The 21,714-nt window shown below is 37.5% G+C and overlaps 1 protein-coding gene across 3 annotated transcripts in view; it reads left to right on the top strand.

The window, feature by feature from the left end:
- Src64B (Tyrosine-protein kinase Src64B) overlaps positions 1-21,714 on the top strand; it is a 143,834-nt gene that overhangs the window by 93,346 nt on the left and 28,774 nt on the right. For all 3 annotated transcript variants that reach the window (XM_069503103.1, XM_069503104.1, XM_034975595.2), the window contains one exon: positions 17,141-17,225. In XM_069503103.1, the coding sequence (XP_069359204.1) occupies positions 17,177-17,225 (49 nt within the window). In that variant the 5' untranslated portion in view covers positions 17,141-17,176. The remainder of the gene's footprint in view (positions 1-17,140; positions 17,226-21,714) is intronic.

Consider the following 21,714-nt stretch of genomic DNA (forward strand, 5'->3'; position numbering starts at 1 on the left):
CCACTAACATGCACACTGTCAGCTGACTGCTCATAATACCCTAATAACCGCCTTATTTGTATTCAACTGCTCATATAAGTCAAATGCAAGTGCTCTTGGCTCTATATAATTTGTTGTATAACAACAACTTTAGGTACCAGTCTTGAGCATAGGGTTAAATTTTGTAGAGTAGCAATAAAATTTTAAGTTGTTAGTTCAAAATTCATTTCCTGTTCTTTTTTAGCAAATTAAAGAGAAAAAAGATGCAGATTATCTTGATTTAGTTTAGAGAAAAACATCAGAATCGGCGCCAATCTTAGTAAGTAGGTCTATAACAGTGGTGTGTCAGTATATATTATGCTTAACATAAAATTAATTTTATGATGCCCATATAACATTTTACACTAATACTTATACATTAACTGCATATTGCATCATTTAGAACTCACAACGATTAGTCATATTTAAAAAAACATGCCCTATCTACTTTTAGAATAAAAAAAAAATTCTGCAGTAATTAGGTAGTTTTTGCGACAGCAAAAATGGATATGACCTCACGAACGGACGACATCAGTTTCCTAACATCCTTTAGTGTTTAGTTTGGCTATCAGACATCCGTTGCAATCTTCTTAATGGCGCCTTGTTTCTAATCGACAAGAGTGTGGATATGCCCCAGTTGTTGCGTGTTTTTTTAATGCCACGTATTCCATCCTTACGGTTTCGTACCTCAAAAGGAAAAAAGGAACCCTTATAGGATCACTTTGTTGTCTGGCTGTCGTCACTGCAGTGTTATATGGCACGTTTGATTGTCCATTTCCATTCCTCTCTGACAGTTGTAACTGGACGTCTATCGCAGCTTTCACTTGGTCTTTCCATCTCATGGGCCACCTGCCGCGCGCTTTGGTGATTCCTATTCTGCCTTGGAAAACTCTCTTTGCGTCGTATTTCTCATTGATGAGGGTCGTTACCAATATTTTTAAATATACAAATCGAAAAGATGACTGACTGATTGACTGATTTATCAACGCACAGCTCAAACTACTGGACGGATCGGACTGAAATTTGGCATGCAGATAGCTATTATGACGTAGACATCCGTTAAGAAAGGATTTTTGAAAATTCGACCCCCAAGGGGGTATAATAGTGGTTCGAAATTTGTGTAGTCCACGCAGACGAAGTCGGGGGCATGAGCCAGTTTACTTATAATAGTAAGCGTTTTCGTGGGCTCATAATACGGTGAGCTCCTAGATCCTTCCGCAGGAATGCGGAATAGGTACTCCGCATTCCTTCGCACATTATAAACAGTACTCGGGGTATAGGGATAATTTTTATCTCTGAGTAACAAAGCGTACATACGAGATTTTATACAAAACACCCAAACTGTATATATAGCTTCATTAGTTAATCTTTTGGTGCTTTGGAGTCGCGTGGTGAGAAAATGGATATAGTTACACAATATGTAACAACAGCCTGTTATACTAACAACCAAAACCTTAAATGTGACAAAGGAGCCAAGTTCCGACTTGAGTTTAATGAAAATAAACTAACTTTACAAATAATAATAACTTACCAATAACATAAATGTGATAGAGCCAAGTTCTGTATCAAAAAAGTGAAGGATTTAAGCTTTGTCGATAAAAGCATTGATATCCAAATGAGTGCCAAGTTCTATAAAAGGTACAAAACACCCAAATTATATAAATAGCTTCATTAGTTTATCTTTTGGTGCTTTGGAGTCGCGTGGTAAGAAAATGAAAATAGTTACACAAAATGTAACAACAGCCTGTAATAACACGGTTACCCTCTCGTATTTGCTCTCACATAAACATCCCGTAGCAAAGGAAGTGGGTTAACCAAATATAATTTAATCAGTCCGTAATATGTAGGAAATGAGCTTACCAAATTAAGCCTTATTTACGCCACCTACGTATATCAATGTATTTGTTATCTTGCTAATGGATGGAGGAAGTGGGTGTTCATCTTTGTTATCTTACAGGACGCGGCAGAAAGTAATGTATATCGACCTTTAGAAGGAGATAACAGATTTGTAGAGCATTGTCTCTGTCGTTGAGACCGAAAAAGCGTTATATAGGTATGAGTGACAGAGCCGAAATGTCATCCTAAAGACCGATGTACATTACTTTCTGCTGCGTACTGTACGCTATGTTGCTTTATATCTGTTTCTGTCCGGTTCCTAACACCCGGTATCCGGTAACTATAAAATACTGTCGTAACAATGGGGCCGATTCTCTAGTACACAATCTCTAAACTAAACTAAATTAACAGGTCTAAATCTAGTGCCTTCCTTTTCCGCAAGCAACATTATGAAAGGGATAGCAATAGATTTAGACGTGATATTTTAGTTTAGTTTAGAGATTGTGTACAAAGGAATTAGCCACAATGTCATGATTAATTTAATTAATTGTCGTGAATTAGGTAGGTACGATTTACAAAATTAAATTTTGATTTTTGTTTTGCATCGAGTTACAATCAGTTTCTAGTTGAATCACAAAAAAATCCAAAGTAGCTATATTATTTGCTACATTTATATTTGGTGTTTTATCTTTTTTGTTAGATCAATACAAGATTCTAGTCTACAAAAGTTATGATAACAAAATTATTGTAAAGTAAATTCTAGTCAAAGTTTAGTCAAACCATAATATATTGACGACGTTGTGAACAATTGTCGTAAATCAAAGCCATATAAACAAAAAAAAGATACCTGTTTACACTTCTTTGAAATAATCATTCTGATAAACTGTATCATGTGAACACCTATCCACTTAAACGGATGTGAGGAAGTATGGGGGATAAAAAATATAAATGTTTTTTGTATACCGTAACGAGATTGCGTCAAACTGTCCGTATGCGGGTGCATTGTTGGTTATTCTATGATCACCCTCCATGATCCATCCTGGTAGCTCAGCGAGATAAACAAGATTTACGGCTTGAATGTCTGAATATGGCATACAAGAGATACCATTTTATGGTTAACACTATGTTCATAAAGACTAAATTGATTTTGTATGTACTGGGATTTGTAAGTCTTACACTGTAATGATCACAGTTCGATGAATCTAGTTTTCATTTCTCTTAAATAATGACAGAAACACATTTGCAGCAACAGTCGGTCAAGCCTGATCAAATCGTGGCATAGAAGCCTGCGTTACTTTGGAAGTCAATACTCAATACACACTTGGAAACTTAGCGTAATACAAGGAGTATTAGATCAAAATGTGAAGATTAAGAAACATAAACACAAACTTGATAAAAATAATAATAAAAAAATTACGGCCTAGATGTCAGTCCTTTAAGGCCTACAAACATTATTACAAACACTCGACCACAGATTGGGACAACAAGTTGACGTGGCGTGAAGTAGTGAGGTGTTGCAAAGGACTGGTCTTAAAAATGTAAAAGAATTTTCACTAATTTCAGCGTTCAACTTACATAATAGGTATGCACACAATATGCGTAATGTAGCATGTTTCAGGCTAAACCGAAGTCCACTTTCAAAACTTGTAGAACGGCTCGATAAATTTTAACAATAACGTAATTAGGTACCCACTGCAAACCGATTACTATAGTCGACGCATTTTAAATTGAGTCGTCGAGTTGTCTGCCTGTTTCGCTCGCACTTACCTACGACCTGTAAGTGCGAGCGAAACAGAAAATAACTCGACGACTCAGTTTAAAATGCGTCGACTATACAACAAATCGTTATTAAGTAGGTATAACAGTAAAAGGCAATCCACAAAATGCGATAAGATCTTTCGGTCAGCGAATATTATGTAAACCCGAGAGGGTTAGATGGGGGATGTCCGAGATATTTTTGTCTTGGGGGAGCGATGATTTAGAGCGTAAGATAGTCGGCCTCTGAGATTTATTTACAAAATTGAACGTCCGAAAGGATATACGGACCCTGACCGCAAGTGCGATATTAGTTCCTTTTACAGTTAGGTACTCCTTTGAATGAATGAACAAAAAGCCACAAGTCCCTACTAAGTATGAATGAATCAATGAATGGGCATAAGAAGAAAAGGAATGAACGCTCAGCTATAAAGTTTGCTGTGCACTGCACAACATTATTTACTCTATGTGTGCACGAGAAAAATTTATAAGGATAAAGCTAATAATTACCTACATGTAAAGTTAAGTGAATAATGTTGAATAAATTTAATGATAAATAATAAATCATTTGTAAATAATAAATATTAACAAAGGATAAGGATAAATATTAACAAAAGCACAAAACACAGGTATTATGTAAATTGCATTACCGCGTATAAAAATTCAACACAAATAAACACGCTTTGTTATCTTCATATACCATCTTCTATTTATTAATTTATGATACTAGATTGATGACTATTTAAAACTTATCTTTTTATCTAGGATTCTTGTTTAATTTGAAATTAATTTATTACTTTACGAGCGATTACCAATTATAACTCTATACGCTTGATTGGATCTATTTTAATTTTGATTACACCAGTTGGCGGATGCGATGGACTGTTAAATATCCAGTTTTAAATTGCAAATTAATAAAAAATGAAGTTTTTAGACCTTATAAACGTTATTTTACAACGGAGTATCTAATTCAATTGTATGAAAAAGTGACAAGTTTTACACAAAAGACGATGATTGTAACAATCAGCAATGAAGACTACTATAGTACGCGACAGGTCGAGATGCCAATCGAGGCGGGACGACGCCCCGGACACCCTCATGTCACACTCACGCACCGGGTTAACGCGGGAGTTGTGTGGGTGTGCGGGGCGTTCCCTTCCCGATTGCCATCTCTACCTGTCGCGTAATATAGGTGGACAGCTTAAATGAATTAAAGACGGAAAGACGAAATCAAACGAGTCGCAAGGAGCCGCTGGATTCAGACGGCGCAAGACCGTGGCGTGTGGAAGTCCGTACAAGAGAGTCGAAAGCCGTATATCCAGCAGTGGACGTCTTCGGTTGACGATGATGATGATGAGCAATGGAGATTAATTAAAATATTCAGATACAGTACCCGGCTCAAAGTAATGTACATCGACTTTTATAAGGAGATAGAAGATTTGTAGAGCACTGTCTCGGTCGTAGAGACTGACAAAACGTCATATGTGACAGAGACAACGCTCTACAAAACCGAAATATCAATTCTAAAGGCCGATGTACAATACTTTCGGCCGCGTACTGTAACTACTTTATTGTGCTTCATCTATGTGGCATGGAAAATTAAACCAGTGAACAATCTTATTTCCCTAGAAGTTCAGTAACTATTAATAGTATACGAACTAACAATCATTGTACCTTGAGATTATTATCACATGTTATCATTATAGTTATTAAACCAGCTGTACTATCAACAAACTGCGTCATGCAGTAGAAAAAGAGTAGGAACAAGTAAAAACACTTAAAAAATTCAAATTGGCATAATAAAAATTTTACAATGTCAATTTTATTGTTGTACGATAGGAGCGAAATTTTATCAACATGAAGTAGTGTAGAATATCTACGAGTATAAAAGTCCCGCAAATTGCTAATGCGCGTGGCCGCCATTTTAGTGACGTCAGCACTAGACTGAAGTTTCAAGCTGGTGCGAGCTGATGGTATTTTTTTTTTCGGCCGACGTCAAAATGTCTTAAAAATGACGTCATTTCGATGTTAATGAGACGACATGGTTCCAGCGCAATAGCAATTTGCGGGACCAATATTGTTTTCTTGACTTGATGTATGTTTTAACAAGATTCACATAGCAACGCGGTTTCCGCCGGAAAGCGTCTTGTAATGCCTCCAGTGTACCAGTGGAGCGTGTATGGAGTTTTAATAAGGCTTATTATAATCTCGGTACCAAACACTTGTAACTCGACGTTTCCTGCATAATCAGTGGTCGCTTTCCTGGGAAACCTTCCTATGTACTTTATCATGGTTTGCGTTGCTCGCTCTATTGGTTTCACGCTTGATTATAATGCTATATGCTTCGACGTATCGCATAAGTGCTGCGGTCTCCGTACATGGTAAGTATATGAGTGATTACGTCAATTTGTCGATAAAAGCTAATTCGTTTAGTTCTAGCTATAAATGTTACGCTTTTATTTATTGTTCTTATAATGTTTAGGGGTTCCGTACCTCAAAAGGAAAAACGGAACCCTTATAGGATCACTTTGTTGTCTGTCTGTCTGTCGGTTTGTCAAGAAACCAATCTTCCAATTCCAATACTACTTCCAATTCTTCCAATAATACTTCCAATTAACCTAGAATCATGAAATTGGCAGGTAGGTAGGTCTTATAGCAGACATTACAGAAAAAAGTTGAAAACCGTGAATTTGTGGTTACATCACACAAAAAAATTAAATTGTGGTCATGAACTAAAATTTTGTATTTTCAATTTTCTACCTACCAAATTTCATGATACCCAACGTCAACGGGAAGTACCCTATAGGTTTGTTGACAGACACGACAGACAGAGAGACAGACAGACAGACAACGAAGTGATCCTATTAGAGTATCTTTTTTCCTTTTGAGGTACGGAACCCTAAAAACCAATTTAAGTATATTATACTTACAACTTTCAGAAATTATATACGAAATTACTTTCGCGTCCAGATTTTTCTCTCGAGAAGCAATTTTGTTTCCCAAAGCAATTAGGTCTTGAGATATTTCACACTGATAACATCTATGTAACGTCGTTATGGTAGCTAATTCGTTTTTCAAATATTTTACAGTTCAATAAGCAAAGCAAAATTTGGAAACCGTGCGCTTTAATTTATTATACTTATACTAGCTTATGCTCGCGACTTCGTCCGCGTGGACTACACAAATTTCAACCCCCTATTTCACCCCCTTAGGGGTTGAATTTTCAAAAATTCTTTCTTAGCGGAAGCCTATGTTATAATAGCTATCTGCATGCCAAATTTCAGCCAGATCCGTCCAGTAGTTTGAGCTGTGCGTTGATAGATCAGTCAGTCAGTCACCTTTTCCTTTAATATATTTAGATTGTGAGAAATATCTGTAAAAATTGAAAGATATATTATATCGTTTATCTGCCGTTTATTACTTGTAAATTCTTTTGAATACTTAACAATTACCTACTGTACTGGTTTAATACATTAACTCGATAGCGTAATTTTCCTCCAGAGTGCATATTTTGAACTATCATTATCATCATGCTCAACCCATCGCCGGCTCACTACAAAGCACGGGTCTCGTCTCAAAGTGAGAAGGGTTTTAGCCATAGTCTACCACGCTGGCCAATTGCGGATTGGCAGACTTCACACACCTTTGAGAACATTATGGAGAGTTCTCAGGCATGCAGGTTTTTCCACGATGTTTTCCTTCACCGTTAAAGCAAACTGATATTTAATTACTTAAACCGCACATAATTCTTAAAAGTTAGAGGTGCCCGGGATCGAACCCTTGACCTCGGATTAGGAGGCGGTAAAGAGTATATAAGAGTAGTATATGGAGGCGGACGTCCTAACTGCTAGGCTATTTTAAATTAGAACATCAGCATTTGTCCTTATCTCCGTGTTATCTCCCCATTACGCCACAGCAGCTTCTTAATTACGCAGTATATTCCACATGAAAGCAATTCTACAGAGGTGAGTACGTTAATCACAACGTTCCGCAGGGTTAGCACGAATTTTGTACAGCTCGACAACGACGATAGATTTTGAGTTTCGAAACACTTAAAACGTCAGTGTAATTTACTGTAAACTGATATAAACAATATAACTTACAATATGTAGATGATATCATACATTGCCCTAACCGTGCGCGAGTTAAAATAGGGTACATCAGCCATATCAGGATACATGAGCGAAGTCCTTATTCGTACGTAAGTAATAATTTATGAACAGTGATCCAGTCGCTGTTGCTGAACTCGGCAATGGAATCATCACTCGTTCTGAAACCTAATAACGTTGTCGAGATATCCAAAGTTGTACTAAGCTTGCACGCAGCCATTGTCTCACCCGCAGCTGCGCCCGACGGCCGGCCGACGTCCTCTAAATACAAATCATTGTCAAGTTCATCAGAACTGACGTGTAGGGACTCCAAACACTGATCCGCCCATTCTACAATCTCATATCTACATATTTTGTCAGTTTTAATTAATTTGAATTCAAAATTATTGTATACTCAGTAGAAAAATTTCCCGTTGTGTTCATGATCTGCTAAAGCTAAATCGGCTTTCTAAATCGTTATCTATTGGTATCTAGCCTGCTGACTTAAAAAAAAAAAAATATATATATATATATATATATATATATATATATATATATATATATATATATATACCTATATATTTTTTAATTCTACAATAAAACTTAAAGCTAGTCTTATCTAATTACTGTACAAATCATGCCCAGGCAGCATCATGACAGGCAGGCCAGTAGAAAAAAAAGGAGAGGAAGAAGGAACCAAAGAAAAGGTGGACGGATTGCGTGAAAGAGGATATGTATGATAATGCATTAAACGGATGACAGAAGTGAGTGGAAGAGGCGAGGTAAGTGGAAGTTGTGCCGACCTCACATAGCGTAGGCTAAAGGCAATAAGAAGAAGATTCTTTTGATTATTCAGTAACGGTTTTAATGACACACCATTCATCGAATACTCATCACAATCTCGCTTAGAAAATCATCTGATCGATCAAGTTACTTCCTTATTTTGTGGTTTATTTCTGGTCGATTATAACGATGACACGTAGGATTAAGTTACTTTGTAAGACAATATACCACGAGAAGATAATACTTATTGACTTTGAAACTAGTTTAAAGAAAAATAATGTAACCATAGTTATAACTTTAGGAACTCTATCTATCTATCTATTATATCATGCGAGGTAGCATATGTCATAATATTATTCGACAGCTATAACCTATAGATAACTAAACTAACTAAACGATACCTTCGATTTAATCCCCATAGATTTAGATTTTCGTAAATCCCATGGGAACTATGTGATTTTTCGGGATTTTCTATGTCCATTTCCGGAATATAAGCTATCTCTAGTACCTATTGCTTTGTAACCTTCGCTAACTAATTGTCATGTTACATCAAAGCTTAGACGGCGTAATTTGAATGGAAAAGAAGCATGTTTAATCGGCTAACAAAGCACAATATTTCTGCCTTTGAGCGTATCGAATTCCCATTTGTTAACTAATTCATTCATTCAATTTTCCATTCAGTAGACAATTAGTTTTACGTTCGAGCTAGAGTTTATCAATGATATTGAAATGAACCGAATATTTTGTCTTTTAGGGAGTCGTCATCGTCATCAACCGATAGACGTCCACTGCTGGATAAGGACTCTTGTAGGAACTTCCACGCGCCATGGTCTTGCACCGCTGAATCCAACAGTTCTCTGTGATTCGCTTGGTGTAGTCTGTCCACCTAGTGAGGATCTTCCAACGCAGCGCTTTTCGGTGCGAGGTAGCCTTAGGACCCAACGTCTATCGGTTTTTCGAACTATGCGCCCTGCCCGTTGTCACTTCAGCTTCGAAAGTTCGAACCCGCTTTGTCGCTAACTCAAGTTCTCCTACGGATCTTCTCATTTCAGTTCTGTTCTGATCACGTAGTCGTAGAGATACTCCAAGCATAACTAGGTATCTAGTTACTAGAGTAACCGACATAGCTCAACGGGTTGCGAAGCTGAAGTGGCAATGGGCATGGCACATAGTTCGTAAAACAGATAGACGTTGGGGTCCCAAGGTGCTGGAATGGCGACGTCTACCCACTAGGTGGATGGACAACATCAGACGAGTCGCAGGGAGCCGCTGGATTCAGGCGTCGCAAGGCCGTGGCGTGTGGAAGTTCCTACAAGAGACCTATGTCCAGCAGTGGATGTCTATTGCTTGATGATGATGATGAAGATGATGAACTAGGCACTTCCATCGCCCGCTGAGTGAGTTTTAGGAATTGGCTGGAGGATTTTATGTTTCCGCAATCGTTATGTAGTTCAAGTTCAAGATTCCGCCCACCCGGGTTATTGACCGCGTTTGGTACATGCGCGACAAGCAAAGTCCTTTAGGGTGAATACCCACTGGCACGTGTAATGTAACTACTTGAATTTGAGCATTACATCAATGAATACCTCCTAAGGGTGTACCTGTACACAGTGGCGTGCACAGTGTTCGAAGCCAGGGTAGGCATTAGTTAGGTAGGAACCTGTTTACATGCAGGTCATAATGAAAAATATGCATTGAGCTGTTACAACTGGGGCAAGCAGTGCATTTATGCCTCTATGATCTGCACGCCACTGCCTGTACAGGCACGTGGCTATTGAGCTGAGCATTACAGCGTGCACACTTGTAATGATACTGATACAATATCATATACTCATCAGCGAATATCAAGCCAAGCCACTGCCAAGGGTTACTGGTAGAGATCTCTCATAGAGATAAGTGCTTCCCTGTCCACTTTTACTCTCTTTTTCTCTTCATCACTGCCCATATTATAAATGCGAAAGTGTGTTTGTTTGTTGGTTTGTCTTACAATCACGCCGCAACGGAGCAACGGATCGACCTGATTTTTTGCATGGATACAGTTGAAGACCTGGAGAGTGACATAGGCTACTTTTTATCTCGGAAAATCATAGAGTTCCCATGGGATTTTTGAAAATCTAAATCCACGCGCACAAGTCGTGGGCATCAGCTAGTTGTAAATGTTTTTGGTACAAAAAAGGTGTGACATACAGTGAACATATTTGTAATATTGATACTTGCTCATTAGTAAATGCATCATTTCCGAGATTAGTTTCGGAAGGAAGAATTGAGGGAAACAGGGCTCCAGGTCGCCAAAGACGCAAATGGTTGGACGATTTAAGGGGGTTGACAGGGCTTAGTTACCCAAAGTTAAAAGAGGCGGCTTTAAATAGAGAAGCTTTTCGTATGATGACCTCCAAAGTTCGTTTTGAAGAAGGCACGCGATGATGATGATGATGAAATACATCAAGGCGAGCAATCCTGGCGTGGCGTATGGAAGTCTCTACAAGAGACCTATGCCCAGCTATGAATGTCTATCGGTTGATAATGATGATACCTTTTATATCTAACATCTAATTTGTTAGATACATACATGCGCTACCAGTGAGTGTCTATCCTTAGAAATATGCTTTACAAATTCAAATACCGTAAGAAAATCCATAATACCATTTACGAATAGGTAATCCTGTTCACCAAAATTTATATGAAAATGAAATGGAATTAAAATGAAATGAAAAATTACGAATAGGTAATCCTGTTCACCAAAATATATGAATACACCTTTCACATTATACCCTCGGCTTGAGCGTTCATTCAGTTATTTGCGTATTGATTATTTCTCTTATCGTAACTGTTTGAACAGGCTTTCCTTAAGCCCTCTTTATTGCGTTACTCGTATAACCCGACGGCAATTTAGAAACATGGATTTAGTGTCCGGCTTATAATGTTAATATTTTAATGCAGCTATTCATTTCTTTGTAGCCTTTAAGACCTTACTGGCCCTATTTTGTATAAGACTAGCAGGGTTATGTGATTTTACCCGACCACGGAGTTTTATATGTTTAGCACTTGGCAGTCTTTGTATCTTTCTCTCGCGTCGTATTCCTCATTGCTGAGAGTCGTGACCACTTTTCCATTAGTCACATAATGGTAGTGGTGTGCTTGGAGTAATAATGTGGTGGGTTCCCAGATACTTCAATGTATGGCTCTAGTAAGGGACAAATTTTTTTATACATTCAGATACAAGTTGGTTCTTGACTCAATGGACAATCTCACCTGATAGTAAGTGACGATGCAATCTAAGATGGAAGCGGGCTAACCTGGAAGGGGTATTAAACCCATACCTCTTTGGTTTATACCCGGTATCGTACCGGAACGCTACTCGCTTGGCAGCACAGCTTTGCCGGTAGGGTGGTAACTAGCCACTGCCGTAGCTTCCCACCAGACCTGACCAGAAATTTAGAAATTATAAATCCCTGCCGGGAATCGAACCCGAGATCTCCCACTAACAACTTGACCATAGCGCTTACCACTGCGCCAGTGAGGTCGTCAAAAGTACTTTTTCAACTCTTACTGTAGGTTTAACGATTTATTATCAGACTAGATGATGGCCGCGATTTCGTTCGCGTGGATTTAGGTTTTTAAAAATCCTGTGGGAACCCTTCAATTTTCCGGGATAAAAAGTAGCCTATGTCCTTCCCCGGTATGCAAGCAAATTTCGTCAAAATCGGTTGAACGGTTGAGCCGTCAAAACTTAGCAGACAGACAGACAGACAGACACACTTTCGCATTTATAATATTAGTAAGTATGGATATTAGTGATAACAACCGGAACCGACGGCTTAACGTGCTCTCCCAGGCATGGAGGGCCAAAAAAATTATGGAGACACGTCTAGTATAAATTAATGTGAGGTCTGTATTTTAGCAACCGAAAATATATAAATATGTAGGTATGGTAAAATTATGAACCGGTATGGCCTACCTCTACTTTTTGAACGTTGATCATCATCATGATCAACCCATCGCCGGCTCACTACAGAGCACGGGTCTCCTCTCAGAGTGAGAAGGGTTTTGGCCATAGTCTACCACGCTGGCCATATGCGGATTGGTAGACTTCACACACCTTTGAGAACATTATGGAGAACAGGCATGCAGGTTTCCTCACGATGTTTTCCTTCACCGTTAAAGCAAGTGATATTTAATTAATTAAGACGCACATAACGCCGAAAAGTTAGAGGTGCGTGCCCGGGATCGAACCCCCGACCTCCGATAAGAAGGCGGACGTCCTAACCACTAGGCTATCACAGCTTTTTGAACGTTATCTTACTAGAATTTTATATTTTTACCCTTAGAAATATGCCTTTGCAGTGGGTATGCAGCAAAATATTTTGTTTATCAAAATTCTATAGCACACAAAGCATTTCAGAGGGGATTTTCGTGAACAATTCCATGGGGTCCGTCGGATGAGGGTAGGTATGCAATACCGCGTTGGCGAGGTTATTGATTGGCGGCAACAAGTTGCTTGGGGCGTCTCGTCCCCCGCTCTGCTTGCACCTTCACTTTCTTCACAAATTTGGTTCGAGGGCCTTCTTCAATTCGGGAGTTGGATTGTGCTTTATTTACCAACTGGATGGAAGGCTTAATTAATTTACTTCCTTATTTATTTGTTTAAAAGTCTTGCTTGTTTGTTTTCATTAATTCTATTTTAGGTATAACAAATATATTGCCTTTTTTTCTACGCACATGCAAACTGTGGAACTGCTATAGGTTACCCAAGATTATCTTTTATTAATAAAGGACTTAAAATTAAGATTAACATTAAAGACGACGAATTCTTTGGTGGAGTCACTTTATTATAAAAACCGGCCAAGTGCGAGTCAGGCTCGCGCAATGAGGGTTCCGTACTACAGTCGTATTTTTTCGACATTTTGCACGATAATTCAAAAACTATGATGCATAAAAATAAATAAAAATCTGTTTTAGAATGTACAGATGAAGACCTTTCATATGATACCCCAATTGATATAGTCACTCACTTCGAAAGTACTAATTATTAGTTCATGACCACAATTTAAATTTTTTTGTACGATCTAACCCTAAATTCACGGTTTTTAGATTTTTCCCCAAATGTCAGCTATAGTATCTATCTACCTGCCAAATTTCATGATTCTAGGTCAACGGGAAGTACCCTGTAGGTTTCTTGACATACAGACAGACAGACAGACAACAAAGTGATCCTATAAGGGTTCCGTTTTTCCTTTTGAAGTACCCTAAAAAACTTCCAAATCCAAACTAATGCCGCTCTTCCAACATACAGGTGACTATGTATTTTAATACATATAACATCAGAAGGCTCCTAATTTGTTTGATGGTATTCGATATTATGGTTTATTAACACTAATGACTAAACCTTTATTTTGTCTTTGCATCCGTCAATTGCGATGATATCTCACAACTCTTGCGACTCAAGAACTGTGAGATTGTCGATACAAAGCCAAAGCGTTCCAAAAGCCGCGACAGAGCATTGCCATTGGGCCTTTGACTCCAACTTTTTTATTATTTTATTATAAACTAGGATAAAAATAATGATGTAAACTGAAAAAACTAATTAAATCGATCAAATAACAAAAAAGTTATAAGCATTTAAACATTTCTGATTAGACAGAGATAGCGATATAACATTTTGACGTCACACCTTACTAATGCCATAGTAGCATCGTGCGGTTTCATAAAAAATTTCGTTTTGCGAGAAAGGGATAGAAGACCCTCCCACTCCAAAATTAAAATGCCTGTAACTTTGTAAATCTTTGTTGGATTTTAATATTTATTTAGCGTACGTCATTATTTTTATCCTAGTTTATAATAAAGTAATATTTATCAAATTCAAAAGTAGGAAAATACCCAATTTGCCTCACTGATTGCGCTTGGACTTCAGCTATGAAATAAATGCAAAACCGTTATGAATTAGAGACGCAACCGTATAAACAAATCAATCGTGTATTCTATTTCATGCCCTTTGTTTGCGGGTTTACAATACAATACACTCACATTACAGTCCTTTGTCTTTCGTATTCTACTATTTGTGAATAACATAAAAGCTAGTGGACTGTGCATCTTCAATGTGTTTTGCAAAAAGAAATATATTTATTGTAGTTGGTTTCGCATGTTAAAAATTTTAAAACTCCGGTCTTATGTTTTTTTCTATGAAGTCTAATGATTTATTGAGCCAGAAGTCTAATGATGTATTGCTAGTTGTCTACAGCAGCGCGCGTGCTTTCCATAATAATTAGAAACGAGCTTGATTCTAAAACATAAACAAAAATGCGATTCGATATCAGAATTCCGATTATGACGACGGCATCAGAATTCCTACGACGCGTTCAGTTAACTGGCTTTCTTCGTATTACATGTTCGGTAAATAAAATGTACGTACATTGTACCATTGATATACTAACACCGAAGATGCGCAGTTCCTTAAAAATGTGACTTAAAATGTCTCTATTGTCTTTTACATAATCAAGTTAGCTTTAACATCTAAGTACTTTGTCTAATTAACATCTAGGTACTTTGTCTAAAATTGCCAAGCAGCTATATATCAAATACTAGATTTAAGAATTTAATATTAAAGTTGGTGCTAAGCAAGGAGATACAACCAAAAACCTTTGCCTTTACCCATTCTCTTATACATTTTCCTGTAGGTGTAGATATTGCAAAAAAATAATTTCGTGATATTCGGCTTGATCCAAAATAAGAAATGCTGTAATATTTCGTTGCGATAAAAGTTTACAATAGACTAGATTTTGAAAATCCCTTGGGAACTCTTTGATTTGCCGGGATAAAAAGTAGCCTATAATCCCGTCAATATAATGTCAATATCGGTGAAACGGATGGGTCGTGAAAAGTTAGCAGACACATTGTCGCATTTATAATACTAGTATGGATGTATATACATTTTTTCGATGAACAAATTGACAGAAGAGTTCACCACTAACCTAAAAATACATTTTGCACGTTATTTTCTTTTCTTTGCTCAAGGTATCTATTTTGTATATCAGTGTAAGTACGAGTTGTTTTCCTTTGACGCCAAAGGATTCGCTATGCTCTTGGAAATTTCAAGAAAACTCCGTGAGTGAACTAATAATCATTCTATGGTTTCTTTATCCAAGTGAGTGCGCAAATTCTATTTCAGTAGGTATTTAGAAATATATATGGGGGTTTTCTGGTTTTAAGACTTTAAGTACCTACCTACCTACTTTCTTATCGGATTAATTATCATGTCAAACTTTAATTAAGTACCTACTTATTGTAATGAATAACTAATCTTTTATATCAATCACGTTATAAGCACGTACTAATTTAATCAGTTTAATCCAGAAGTTGCACAATATTATAGCAAAAATTATAATGAGCGGGCACACTTAAAACACGCTACCCGATCTTACGTAGTCGACTGTCGTGTCGAGTCGGTATGTTTGTTTGAGTTGTCTTTTACAATTTTTAGGGTTCCGTACCTCAAAAGGAAAAACGGAGCTCTTATAGGATCACTAATTTGTTGTCTGCCTGTCAAGAAACGTACAGGGTACTCCCCGTTGACATAGAATCATAAAATTTAGCAGGTAGGTAGGTTTTATAGTGGAAATATGGGGAAAAATCTGAAAACTGTGAATTTATGGTTACATACAAAATTAAATTGTGGTCATGAACTACTAATTAGTGTTTTAAATTTTCAAAGTAAGATAACTATATCTAGTGGGGTATCATAAGAAAGGGCTTCACTTGTGCATTCTAAAACAGATTTTTGTTTATTTTTATGCATCATAGTTTTTGATTTATCGTGCAAAATGTCGAAAAAATATGACTGTAGTACGGAACCAACATTAACTAGCTAGGTACTGTTCTAATTTCTTATTGGGTAGAGTTGTATACTTAGGTACGCATTTGAACTTGACTTTTAAAAAAGCATTTTAAAAGAGTTACATTTGTCTCTCCAGTTTTTATATCAATGAGCGTGATTCATAAATCACAGCCTATCGCAGCTCTATTCCTGATCGGGTATCAGAAAGAGTCGTGGGAACTTGACAACGAAAGAGATAGCGGGACAAGTTGATATGATGTGATTAATGTAGGATCAACCATTCCACTCGCTTATCGCACTCCGATTGTACGGGAGTTTACTAGGAAATGGATACCAGCGCCGGTTCTGATAACTGTAATTTAGTGTTCCGGAAAGATATACCGCCTGTCTTGCATCGATGTTTTCTTCAAGTTTATCAATAAACTAGCTTATGCCCGCGACTTCGTCCGCGTGGATTACTCAAACTTCGAACCCCTATTTTACCCCCCTTACGGCGATTACGCATTGCACTTCTGTCATCCGAGTTCTATCCATCATCCGTGAGAATACCAGCGAATGTCTACGACATATTTCATAAGCTACCACACATAACAAAAAGAAACGTATTTTCACGGACTCGGATCGGATGCAGTACGTAACGACACGACAGACGGACAGACTGACAGACAACGAAGTGATCCTATAAGGGTTCCTTTTCCCTTTTGAGGTACGAAACCCTAAAAATGATGATCTTCTTGACTAGGGTTAAGGCCACATCCAAAGCAAGGATCAGCTAGAGGTAAGCCATAAGTTAATTGAAGTTTATACTAATAGAATGTTTTATTTGCAGGAGCGGCTTGGCGCGGCGTAGCGTGGGGGCCGCGCCATGGGTAACAAGTGCTGCAGCCGCCGCCACGACCCCGACCGACCCTTAGGTGAGTACACTCTTTACCTCCACTTTCTCCGTTTAGCCGCACTTTTGAAGACTTACATCCGATGCTTACGCGCGTATTCACAATCACTTTATACAAGGTCTCGCAATGCGCTCGAACGAACAGTAGATCAAAACGTTAGTTGATCAGCTCAACGATGACGCATTCGCATTAAGAGTTTAAGATAATATAATCATCGAACCATGTACTAATCTTATAATACCTTCCCTCATACATAAAATAGAGCCCCTGGTGTAAGAATTTTCCACGTCGCACCTATATTTTCACAAACAAGAGGTGGGCAAAAACAAAATGTTTACCTTTGCCGGCCCTACGGTACGCCTACGGTGCCTTCCCTTACCCATCGAAGCGGAAGCATGAATCCACAACATAACATCTAACTATTCGCATTAACTCGAACCCTATCCTTTCCTGTTTAACTTAATTTTGTGTTAGAAGGGCTGGCCTTCTAACACAAAATTAAGTCTTGTAGACGTAAGTTTTTCATTGATGTAGCAAAATTTCCTGCTTACTAGTGGCTATATGAACTTCAGGTTCTGCTGTTTTGTTCTCTTTTGTATTTATTTCACCCTCGATCCCTTAAGATGATCTTCGATATTTATATAATGACAAACTGACTGACTGACGTAACAGATCAAACCACTGTGTCTCGAAACTTGAGATTTTGCTTGTTAATTTTCTCTGTAACGTAGACCTCCACAAAATTTTCAGATAACGCATGTGTTTTCTTTTTTTCTTCTTTAACAAAAACATTGTGACTTTCGTTTTAAGAATTACTTACCATTTTCTACTTGGCAATGATCACTTCGTTAAGGTGACGCTGGATGCACGTCCGAACTGCTCGGCCCACGTGGGTAACCTGTATGCTATTTCACCTAACATTGTGATAGAAAGAAATAGACTCAGTGATGAGCAGTGTAGCGAGTGCATGCGCTCACACTAGCGTCCGGATATATTGATGATGGCACACAGATAGTTGGACAGATGTCACCGATGAATTTTTGTAAATATATGATTTATGAAGGAACTACTTATTTCAATTATTATTGTATAAGATTTTATGGAAGAGCGGGGTCGCCTGCCACGAGTACTCGTAGCAATACTAAAACACTTACTGGGATGGTCCCAATTACTACGCACTATGTGAAATTGTTTTACCTACTGAAATAGATATTTTTAATTTTTTTTGAATGATAATGATTACCTACTTATCTTTTGATGAATACTATAAAATCTCACTTACATACATACCTATTAGGTAACTACTACCTCAGCGTGTATAAACAACTCGTACTTATATTATATTATAGAAATCCATACTTCTATGAAGTGTCTGTCTGTAATTTCGAAATAACTACCGCAAGCTCATAATATTGTTATTTGAACTGTACCATAACAGCTGAATCAAATGTTTTTAAAAACTGTCTGTCTGTCTGTCTGTTTGAAGTTTGAACGGGCTAATCTTCGGAACGGCAGAACCTATTTTGACGGGACTTTTACAGACAAGTAGAGAATTAACAAAGGATACTTTTTTAACCGACTTTTAAAAAGGAGTTGTGTTTTTCTACCTATGTACACAGAAATCTCCGAGATTTCTGAACCGATTTGCGTATTTTTTTTAATTGATAAAGAAACTTTGCAACATTGTCCTATATAAAATGTGGATTTCAACTCCTCAATCCTGATGCTGCAGGGGACATGACCACCAAAACTTATGGGATTTTGAAACTGTCGGTTATAAATTGATATTGAGAGGTAGGTACCTATATCTACCAAGTAAAGACTTTATCATTGAACTCGAAGACCCACTTCTCGACCCTGATGCTGTACCTAAGGAATTGCATTGCTAAATCGTGGTGATCCCACGGAATTTTAAATGAATCATCGCCCACGCCCATTCGGTACCCTCATTCCGCACATTGTTTTTATTAGTCAGTCCACCAATCACAACAAAGCATTCTCCCCTGTCCCCCGCCAACATTTTACGATTTTGTTTTCATGTAAATCCTTGTATATGCGTACTCTAGGAGTTGAATTCTCTGTGCTGGCGGATTACCTATTAGGAACACATGATTACACATTCGTTTGTCTGTGAAAATAAATTTTGTTGCCTACACTTATCTATTAGTAGCGACTAAAAACTATATATACCATCTACTTGTGTATAAAAAAGTCTAAATAAATTCCACTTTGATCTCAAAAATGAAAATTTTATTTTTATAAGTAGGAAGTAGGTACAATTCAATTTCCCTCTAAAAGCCCACTACACACATAAACACAATATGTATCATTTTCTGTTTCAACAGTCACATTAGATGTATCATTCGACGCAGAACTATTGAAGCTCTCCGTTTCATTTCTGGAATTAATAAACATACAATCAACGTAAATATATTGTGAGTATTATCTATATAGAATGTATGCAAAAAACATAGCATAACAACTTACAAGTATGGTATGGGTAGACCTTTCAATATTTAGTACGGAATTGAATGTTGCAGCATCATGTTGGATTTCAGTGGTACGTATATTGGGCACATTCATTTTATTTTCCTTGTTTTCTTCTAAAAGGAATGTCTTGAGTCACTAAAATACAACATAATTCAGCATTGACAAATCTGACAACAAATAGTAAATCTTTATATTATTATATAAAAATGAATCGTTGAATGTGTTGCTGATCGCAAATCTCGAGAACAGCTGCACCGATTTCGCTAATTCTTTTTGATAATATTCCTTGAAGTACGGGGATGGTTCTTATGGAGAGAAAAATTTAAAAAATGTCCTGAAAAAGAATCGACTGTAGGCGGTGCGAAGTTCGTCGGGGCAGCTAGTAACATAATAATTATATTATCCTAATCCTAATTCCTAATCTAAATATATAAAAGAAAAAGGTGACTGACTGACTGACTGACTGACTGACTGACTGACTGACTGACTGACTGATCTATCAACGCACAGCTCAAACTACTGGACGGATCGTGCTGAAATTTGGCATGCAGATAGCTATTATGACGCAGGCATCCACTAAGAAGAGATTTTTGAAAATTCAACTCTGGAGGGGGTGAAATAGGGGTTCGAAATTTTGTGTAGCCCACGCGGACGAAGTCGTGGGCATTTGCTAGTATCTAAATAATATCAACTTACAAACACAGTGTCAAACTTTCAGAAGCTGGCTCTAAATGGTACGGTGTGATAGCATCATAATCTAATTCAATTCGATTTTTTGCTTTGTCGTTTCCTTGCCAAAGAAAATCCCGTGATCCACTAAAATAGAAGTATAATATATAAGTATTTATTAAAAATAAATAAATGTCATCATCAAATTCACCATCCTGGAGAACCTTGAAAACGACACTCGCGTCTATTTTTTATAAAATGTGCTGGCCCGCCATCTTAGATTAAAAAATTAATGTCATTATCAAAACCAGCATCCTGGAAACCCTGAAAACGACACCCATTTCTATTTTTTGTGAAAAGTGCATGTCTGCTATTTTGGATTTGAAAATAAATGTCATTATCAAATTCAGCATCCCGGAAAAGTACATATTCAGTCAAATAAAATTCCCGTCGAGTCACATTGTTACTCACGTCGGGTGTGACGCACGGGAATAACCCCGAAAAAGTAATGGCATTATCATCACAAGATAATATTATGGTTTGGAAAGATTCTGATGAATTTTAATAGATCTCCTCTTTGCAAGGGATTTGCTTTTGCGAGAAGCTTTTGCGAGTCTAAACCGTTTCTTTTTCCTCTTCCGCCAATCCATTTTTGTTTCTGTTACACGAAAACTCAAGTATATAATTAAATTGTCTAAGCACACAATATGACCTACATACTTATATTTGTAACTAGATGATATACGCGACTTCGTCCGCGAGGATATAGTGGTTTTTAATCCCGCGAGAACTCTTTCAAAAGCGATCACTATTTCAAATTTCAGCCAAATCCGTCTTGTACTTTTTGCGTGAAAGGGTAACAAACCTATACACACACACACGCAGATACAAAATTTCGCCTTTATAATGTAAAGTGTGATTTGACAACCCTGACTTTCGGAATTCGGATAAGTCCAAATTATATTTTATTACTAGTTGATGCCCGCAACTTCGTCCGCGTGGAATTAGGTTTTTAAAAATCCCGTGGGAACTCTTTGATTTTCCGGGATAAAAAGTAGCCTATGTGTTAATTTAGGGTATACCCTAAATTAACACTTTTATCTATCTCCATTCCCAATTTCATCCAAAACCGTTCAGCCGTTTTTGTGTGATTGAGTAACAAACATCCAAACATCCACACACACACATCACTACACCTATTATAAATGTGAAAGTGTGTTTGTTTGTTGGTTCGTTGGTTTGTCCTTCAATCACGTCGCAACAGAGCAACGGATCGAAGTGATTTTTTGCATGGGTATGGTTGACCTGGAGAGTGACATAGGCTACTTTTTATCCCGGAAAATCAAAGAGT

This window comes from Maniola hyperantus, chromosome 14 (genome assembly GCF_902806685.2).
Source record: "Maniola hyperantus chromosome 14, iAphHyp1.2, whole genome shotgun sequence".
NCBI classification, from domain to species: Eukaryota; Metazoa; Arthropoda; class Insecta; order Lepidoptera; family Nymphalidae; genus Maniola; species Maniola hyperantus.